Source organism: Macaca thibetana, chromosome X, assembly GCF_024542745.1.
Source record: "Macaca thibetana thibetana isolate TM-01 chromosome X, ASM2454274v1, whole genome shotgun sequence".
Taxonomy (NCBI): domain Eukaryota; kingdom Metazoa; phylum Chordata; class Mammalia; order Primates; family Cercopithecidae; genus Macaca; species Macaca thibetana.
In genome coordinates, this window is record NC_065598.1 from 99,122,921 (window position 1) to 99,132,287 (window position 9,367).

General features: G+C 43.9%; 1 protein-coding gene across 3 annotated transcripts in view; it reads right to left on the reverse strand.

Moving 5' to 3' along the window:
- Positions 1-870: 870 nt before the first annotated feature.
- The window catches only part of LOC126946002 (glycine receptor subunit alpha-4), a 26,446-nt gene continuing 17,949 nt past the window's right edge, over positions 871-9,367 (reverse strand). For all 3 annotated transcript variants that reach the window (XM_050775967.1, XM_050775965.1, XM_050775966.1), the window contains one exon: positions 871-6,226. In XM_050775967.1, coding sequence (XP_050631924.1) covers positions 5,936-6,226 — 291 coding nt within the window. In that variant the 3' untranslated portion in view covers positions 871-5,935. The remainder of the gene's footprint in view (positions 6,227-9,367) is intronic.

Consider the following 9,367-nt stretch of genomic DNA (forward strand, 5'->3'; position numbering starts at 1 on the left):
ACAGGAGTAGAAGAGAGATTATGATGATGTAGTCTGGTCATGTAATAGCTAATTTTAATTGAGTACTTACTATTTGCCAAGCACTGACTTAAGCACTTTACCTGCATTATCTCTCTCTCTCTCTTTTTTTTTTTTCTTACTTTTTTTTTTTTGTTGTTAGAGTCAGGGTCTCACTCTGTCACTCAGGCTAGAGTACAGTGGTGCAATCACAGCTCACTGTAACCTCAAACTCCTGGGCTCAAGCAATCCTCCCACCTCAGCCTCCCAAGTAGCTAGGACTACAGATGTGCACCACCATGCCCAGCTAATTTTTTTTTTTTTTTTTTTTTTTTTTTTTTTTTGAGAAGGAGTCTGGCTCTGTCGCCCGGGCTGGAGTGCAGTGGCCAGATCTCAGCTCACTGCAAGCTCTGCCTTCCGGATTTACGCCATTCTCCTGCCTCAGCCTCCCGAGTAGCTGGGAACACAGACGCCCGCCACCTCGCCCGGCTAGTTTTTTGTATTTTTTAGTAGAGACGGGGTTTCACCGTGTTAGCCAGGATGGTCTCGATCTCCTGACCTCATGATCCGCCCGTCTCGGCCTCCCAAAGTGCTGGGATTACAGGCTTGAGCCACCGCGCCCGGCTGCCCAGCTAATTTTTACTTTTTTTTTTTTTTTTTTTTTTGTAGAGACAGGATCTCGCTATATTCCCCAGGCTGGTATTGAACTCCTAGCCTCAAGTAATCCTTCTGCATCAGCCTCTCAAAATGCTGGGACTACAGGCGTGAGCCACCATGCCCAGCCTGCATTATCTCATTTAATTCCCACAACAACCCTATGATGTAGGTATTGTTATTGCCTTCATTTAACAGATGCAAAAACTGAAGCACAGAAAAATTTGATGATTTGCTGAAGGCCACATAGTTACTGCATGCTGGATATTTCAGAGCCTTCAAGTGTCCCTTTAGAGGAGGAAACTGAGACTGAGGGAGGTGAAGTCATTTGTCCAAGAACCCGTATCTAGTAAGTGCTGGAATTGTAATTCAAACCCAGGCTCTGTCTGGTACCAAAGCCACCAGTAATCACTACACTGTCATGAATAGAAGCTATTAAAATAGAGAATATGTGTGTATTTTTCTCGACCCAGCTCTGTAAGGCTAAATGTTCCCTGAATTTAGATGATGGTAAGAATTTGCCCTATTCCATAAAATTGATAGTGAGAGCATGTGCTTCCTTGGTAATGCCCCATACGGTATAGTGCAACCAGGATATTTGTAGAAAGCCTCATGGTAAAAGCAGAGACTGAGAAAAACAGAGCTACACACGCAGAGTGACAATAGCTGAGTTCTCATGTGACTTCTTCAGGTGGCTCCCTGACATAAGATTTACTTCATCATCCTTCCATGAAGAGAATGCTCTGTGAAGGAGAAAGTCCCTGGCTCAGATGCCTTTCTAGGATTTCCTAACAAGCTGTTCTGATACCACCAGCCCAAGTTCATAGACTATATGCATTATCCTCGTTGTGAAGTATCATCATGTAGCGAAGAGCATGAGCTGAGAAGACCAGCTTAATTGCTATCTGCTCAGAGATGACTGGCTTTCCAGTGAGAACAATGTGTGCAGCATGCAGAGGCCAAAATCCGTGCTATTATCCTCACTTGTCACTGCCAGGGCTTTTATCGGGTGATTGGTTTTTGAAATATAGCTTGATACTAGTCTTCAGATTTGGAGTATTACTAATGTTTAATCGGAACATTATTTTTCTTTTCAGAGCACGAGTGGAAGTTTATTAAAAAGCTTTAGAGCAGGAAAGAAAGGAAAGCGCACTTCGAAGAGATCCAAGTGGGTCATTTGAAGAACAAGTGCCCCGTTTAACCATGATCCTAGGACTTTATAGGCTGGCCTACCTCCGGTGTCTTGCGTCGCTTTCCCAAGTTTCTTCCCTTAGGGTGGGCTGCCTGCATGCACAGTGCCCTCTTTACCCTTGGGAAGTGAGTATGTGCAGTGTGTTTAGGAAGTTGTACACTTGAGAACATTATCATTCTTAATTCAGGGATACAATTTACAAGGTTCTGCTGTCTTCTTAGCTTTGGTTCTATTACACCCAAAGAGCAGTTTGTGTGTGTGGTATGTATGCATGCATGTGTGTGTGTGTGAATTCTATCCAATTTTATAAAATCTCTTCTAGGTCTATTTTTTCTGTGACCAATAAGTTCACAGAAAGAGAATGTGTGTGGTATACAGTAAACCGAATGGGAAGTCACACTACATGTACATTCTACATGTACATACTGGTACATACTGAGTGTTGCTAGGTACCAGGAGCTATGTGAGATAAAAAGTTGTATAATGGTCAGGCATGGTGGCTCACCCATGTAATCCCAGCACTTTGGAAGGCCAAGGTGGAAGGATCCCTTGAGCTCAGGAGTTCAAGACCAGCCTGGGCAACATAGTGAGACCCTGTCTTTACCAAAAAAATAAAATAAAAAAATAAAAATAAAGTTGTATAAGATACAGTTCTTGCCGTCAAAGAGCTTATTCTACATTTCCTCCATTGAGCAGATGATAATGGTACCTGGCTTCCTAATTCCCTGGTGGTTCCCATGCTTGGTTGATTTGTCTTTCATTAGCAGCATAGCCTAGGAAGACCATTAATCCTAACATAGTGAAATCAAATTTAATATTTTGATAGCAAGAAATGATAAGATAATAATATTCCATTGAGAGTGCAGAGAGGCAAGTGGGAACACACAGTAAGATTCCCAGGAGGTGATATGTTCTGGACAAAGTTGAGATAGTTGCATGGCCCAGTGAAAAGAGAAAATAACTTCAAGAGTCAAGTTAACCTTTCAACCAGAAGTGTGCCCCTTCTTTGGTGACAGGTAGGGACAAATGCTTATAGGAGAAAGCTAAAGGAATAAATTTTCTTCACTACCTTTCTTCGGCATAGAAAGCTCTTTTTGCTTTGCCTGTGAATTCTGGGAGAACAAGAGGCTGTGGTTGTAGAATGAGGCAATAAAAGATGACAGACCACTGGTTTTCCAGAGAGCAGAGCAAACCGAAGGGAAGATGGAGGCACTGATAGCCTTAACAACAACTGAATAAATAAAGCGCTTTCCCTGGAAAAATATATGTATAAAATATTCAGCTGGCATTAAATATTAAAAATGAATTAATGAAAACACCCAAAACACTTTATTTATGTAGGAATTTTTGCCCCTTTAAAAAATGCTGTTTTAAATCTCAGCATCACTTCAGATGTGATCTAGGCAGAAGGTAGTGTGGCCTCCGGAGGGGTAAGTACTATAAGAATGATGATAAATGGAAGTAACCTCCAAGTGAGCCTCCTGTGACCTCCTGCCGATTCACTGTGGTAAGAAGGGTCCAATTTTTATTCTATGATTGAGAGATTGCTAGGTGACAGATGCTCCTAGGGAGATCCAGTATTTCCCAGCCCCTGTACATATGTTGAAAGGGTGAGGAAAATTAAAGTCATTTGCACCTGATTCTGACACCATGCATCTCCCTTCCCTTCTTGGGGGTTCTGATGGGGAGGAATTAACACCTTCCACCTGGCATTGCCTCTGACTAGCTTTGTGTGCTCCTGTGGGTTATTATGTTGGTTGGTACTTTGGCTTCTTTGGCTCCCAGCACCAGCTGATGCCCTGATCTGAGTCCCAGTTGGGCAGGCTCTATTGCTCAGTGCTGTAGCTGTCTCCAGGGCATTGTTCTTGAGACTTCCAACAGGGCAGATTTGTGCAGTTGGCCCATCTGGACAAGATCTATAACAAGTAGAGCTCTGTGCAATAAGCTCATCTCCATAGTTCACCCTCCCTGCTACCCCCGCCTTCGGGCTGCAGCAGCCTGACACCCCAGCCCCTCCATGGAGAGTATCAAAGAGATGCTCTCTGCTCCTTTCAAAGGAGTATTGCTTGTGGCCTCTCATTGATTGGCACTACCTGGGCAGAAATAGGAAAACAGGGGTTTTCTGCCCTTCTCAATTCAATCTGCTCTCTTATGCCAGTTATTTTGTTTTAAATATCCTTGGCACCAGAGTTATAATACTGCCAATAAAAATAATTTCTGGACCAGCTACCCTGGTCAGCTCAGAATGCTCTTCTCAAAACTAAGAGACAGGCAAGAGGACTATCTCAGTGAACAGGAAAGAGCAGACAAGCGCAATAGGAAAAGGGATAAAGACAAAGTCAAGCTGTTGGTTTGATTATAGGATTTGCTTTCACCATTGGATTTATTGACTTTCAATTTGGATCACCATATGGAGGGAGGGAGGGAAGGAGAAAGAGAGAGAGAAAAGGAGAGAGAGAGAAAGAGAGAAGCAGAGAGAGAGATTGGACTTATGTGCTTAATTATTCTAGGTTCAGGGAAAAGGACAAGATGTCTAAGAGATCATTTGATCACTTCTTTCTTCCAGTGTCAGTTCCATAGTTTAATCTCTCCTGTTCCAGTTGCTCACAGTTGGTCACTTCAAAGGTCTCAGTGTGCCAGGCACATGCTTCCGCATGTCCCAGTGGTATGTCAGGCCTGAAGTGGGCTTTTCCACACCAACCCTCTCCATTCTGGCATTTCTGGTAGCTTCAACTGACTTCTACACCTACTCACTGCTTCTCTTTGTGGAGCAAGAAGGGTGAAGAAGCAACTCTGAATTATGGCTCTTTAACTTCTACAACTGCTACCCTGATGTTGGTCAAATCAATGTTGATCTAGTATAGGGGTCCTCTACATGCCTAGTTCCTCCCCAGGAAACTTGAAGCCCATTCTATCCTTAACAAGGTTGCAGTGGCACCATTTACTCACCAAAAGGAGATGAAGGACCGGTTGGAAATCAGGGGCCCTGGAAAATAGAGACTTTGGAGAGAAAGAAGAAACAAATGAAAGCCCAGCCAGCAAAAGACACTCTGTGAATAGTTTCTCTATGCTACTCCTCCTGGGTTCCACTACCTTGGAGCTCACTTTTCTCGAAAGTTTTCTAGCATCATCAAGTAAGTTTCTTAAAGAACAAGTATTTTTCTCTTCTTACACTCCCCAGCTGTCCAACAGACCCTGCCACCATGCTAGTTAATTAGGAAACGGAACGAATATTTCTGAGACCAGAATGTTCTGGTGGACCTGGAAGGGTAGTCTTTTTGAGAGCCCAAAGTCTCTACCCCAATTCTGACAGTAATTTCTGGACCAGCTACCCTGGTCAGCTCAGAATGCTCTCCTCAAAACTAAGAGACAGACAAGAGGAATATCTCAGTGAACAGGAAAGAGCAGACAAGCGCCATAGGAAAAGGGATAAAGACAAAGTGTGGGGCTTCCCAAGAGCCCCTCTCTGTTGGGGCTGAACACCTCTCTGTTGGGCCATATAGTCGCTAGCCCAGTGCAGCCTATGACTGTTCCAACCTTGTCAAGAGCTGGGGAACCTGTGGCTTTGCCTTCCTCTCACTGCGCGGAAACCTGACTGGGCCCCACAGGGCGGTACTTGTGGACAGGAAAAACTCCCCATCTGAATCTGCAGCAGGAGGGACAGAGGACAGAGTAATGGCCAGGCTCTGGATGGGAGGTAGCAGGGGGAGAAGTGGTGCAGATTAAGATGACAAATGCCAGAATCTAGTAGCAGTGTTCTGAATATTCTCCACTGGAGTATTGGAAAACAGAGAGGCTCCAGCAAGAGAATAAGGTCATCCTGGCCCCAGGAATGTGGCCAAACCTTAGTCTCATGAGAAACGGGAAAGTATGGAGAAAATATGGACTAGGGTAGATAAGCCATCTTTTTAAGTACAGCCGCCATTGGCACCATGCAGTATAGGCCCACATAGCTTTGGGACTGGTAGTTGAAGTTCTGAGTGGGAGATCAGGAAGAAACTGTCCAAGCCCTAATGGAGTCTAATTGAGGGAGAAAGCCCACCCAGGAGGAAGCAGGAGGCCAGCAGCAGGACTCTATAGCTCCCACCCTATTCACAGAGCCTGGTGGATATCTTCTGACCGTAGCACTTTATAGACAACCCAGTAGAAGATATTGAAGATGAGGAAAGTGAAAGGGAAGACAGCCCGGGAGATGGTGTCAATTCTCTTGGCTCGGTCCACATAGAGTTTCCGCATGGTTTCTCCTTCCCTTAGAAGAGGGGCTGGAGGTTGGGGACTATAAATGCCAGAACCTTCCATTGGACCTCCATCTCTTGCCTGTAGGCAGTGGCCCAAGCCATAGCCATGGAAATAGAAACGACTTTCTTGGATGATATCTTCCTCCTGGAATTACAAGGAAGAAAAGGCAGAATTTGAGGTCAAAGCTCAAAGGCAGAGGGATAGAGAACAGACCACACATCAATATCTCATAGGGGATGTTATGCAGACAAGGTGCCTAGGGTACACAGGCCCACTACATGCTTTTTATGGTCACAACACTAGTCATGAGATAGATGTATGCTAAGCAGCTATACGTGCTACATATGGTGTATGTTATGATTCCATTGCAGATAGGCTCCAAGCCACCCATGTAAAATGCAAAACATCATTTAGAGCCATCTAAAATCCAGCGAAGTGCCAGCCGCTGTGAGAGGACATCTCAATGTCAAGTTATCTCTGACTGGTAATAAACAAAACAACAAAACTATTAGATAGTGAAGCTGAGTCTTAGTAAACTCGACTTTAATGACTTTCAAAAGCTTCAGAATTCATTCCCCTTTTGTATCGTATCTTTGAAAATTTATCTCAATTTACAACTGAAAATTCCAAAAGTTTTAAATAACCCAATGAGTTATCCAAATTAGGATAAAGCTGATCACGTTATTGCAGATATGTGTGCTACTCTGCAAATCAGCAAATTTGACACAGGGGTCAGTACATACAGGGTAATTTTTATTACCCAAGGCACATTCCATTCATATATAATGTGTGCATTATGACAAACAGATGCCCAGTGAGGGGTAAATTTTATATAAGCACTAAGTAATGAGGGAGACTGCCAAAAGTCCATTTTCCAATAGTTAGCTGACAACCTTCAGTAGCTAAACACAGCTGGGAGCCAGGAAGTAGGGACAGAAAGATAAAGTTGAGAGAGAAAGACAGAGAGAGAGAGAGAGAGAGAGAACCAAAACCTCTGAGTGTCAATAGAGGGAGCTTTACTTATATGAGGCCCTCAGGCCCCCATTCACAGCCTATTTAGTCTTATTTTATATGCAACCCTAACAAACCTAATTTTATTTACTTCTAAAGGACAGAGTTGAGAAATCCTTCCTTCAAAGATGGTGGTAATTTCTTAAAGTATTCATGGTTTTAGAGTCAAAATTTCAGGTATCTAAGAAATCACCTGAAGTGCAATGGCCCCTTGGAGGACGATGCAAACTGTCATTTCAGTTTGTCCAGGACGGAAAGGGTTCCTGAGACTTGGGTCTTTCAGGGCTGAAACTGGGGAAGTGCAAGGCAAATTAGGAAGAGTTGGTCATCCTATGGCTACCTGAGGTATTTATTATAAATTATAAGAAAAAGATATGCGTATATTGTATAGGTATGACATAGATATATGCAAAATGTGGATAAAGTAGATTTTAAACACTCTGTCCCTCTCAGTTAGAGGGACACCACAGGGTCTTTATCATGGGCCCTCTGCAGCTATAGCAACACATTGAAAAATGGCTTTGCCAGGCACGGTGGCTCACACCTGTAATCCCAACGCTTTTGGAGCCCGAAGCAGGCAGATCACGAGGTCAGGAGTTCAAGAACAGCCTGACCAATATGGTGAAACCCCTTCTCTACTATAAATACAAAAATTAGCTGGGCATGGTGGCAGGCACCTGTAATCCCAGCTACTCAGTAGGCTGAGGAATCGCTGGAACCTGGGAGGCGGAGGTTGCAGTGAGTGCAGATCACGCCATTGCACTCTAGCCTGGGTGACAGAGCGAGACTCCATCTCAAAAAAAAAAAAAAAAAAAGAAAAGAAAAGAAAAGTGGCTTTGTGTATGAGATGTTGGTGTTACAGGTCCTAGTAACCCTTGATGATGACATGACTAGAAGCTGACCTGTCATCATAAAGACAGGCCTTGGTTCACCTCATATGTATTCTGTAATTCATTTTTACACTATTCTGACAGGGGAGGTTGTGCTGGACCCATTTTCGAGGTGAAGAACCAGAGGCAAACAAAATATTTTGCAATAATTTTAAAATGAGGGGAGTAAGTAAAATGGTTTTCTCCCTTGATTTCCAGTTCAGGGTCCTTCAGATAACCCTGTTCCCCAGTACTCAACCTGATTCCCTGAGCCCCACCCCGGCTAGAGGATGTAAGCAAAAGATGTTGGCAAAAAAGCTCTGAGGGGGAAAGTTGGATCCAACTGCTATTTCTGTTTCTATAGATCCAACTATTTTCCCTTTTCTCCAATCATAGTAAGTCTAAAGGGAATTATCTGGACACATTTCCCAGGCTGGAAAAAGCCATTTCACACGGGAGAGAAAATACGGCCAATAGAGTAAGCTGCTCTTGGCTTTTTATGATATTAACATATTGTACCTGTTGTAGCTGGGGGAGCAAAGATGAGTGGCTTGAAATCCAGGGGTGGGGCATCCTGCATTTGGGTATTCTCTCTTTAGGCCAAATTCTGAGGGGTGTTTGTGTGTGGTGTGTGTGTGCTGGAAAGGGACATTGGAACCTTAAATACCACTTTGTGGCTTACATACCTATTAAAATAGAACTTTTTTTTTTTCCTGGCTATCTGTAGGGGAGAAGGACTGAGAAGCTAGAGAGGGAAGATATCTCATAACCATGCTAAGGAGGGAATACACAGTGTAGGAGGTAAAGTGTGGAGATGGGAAAGAGTGATATGTATTGAAGTGAGAGGGGCTAGAAAAAAGGAGATTACAGAATGGGGAAGGAAGAGGGTGCTGGAGGATGAAGAGAGGTGGGCAGCGTTCTGGGACCAAGCCCTTGAGAGGACTGGGAAGTATTTTGAAATTTCTTCCAGTTATCAAATTATTCTATTGATCATGACAAAGCTTTTGCTCTGTCCAGTTTGAGAGACAGTCCTCTCCAATCAGCCTGTGAAAGCTGGTGAGCTGGGTTACGTGACTGCTGTGGCCAGAGCCTGGTGCTAAGACCTGCTGAGGAAATGAAAAAGGGCTTCCCTTTCCTGGGGAAGTTTACGGACTAGCTGGGAAGGCAGTGCAGGATCGCATGGGTAAACAGTAAACCACTTTAGGCAGTGACATGAAAGGGAGCCACCATGCTATGGAGTTGTTGGTTGAGGAGAGAGTTGAGAGGAAAAGACGTGAATGGCTGGCTGGCTCCTAGAACACTCCTAACTGACTCTCGGCTAAGGGTTACCTGGAGATCACATGGATTTTTTCCCTGCCCTCTCAGACTGAAGAATTCTTTTTCTCTAGCTGGAACAGTAGGGCCC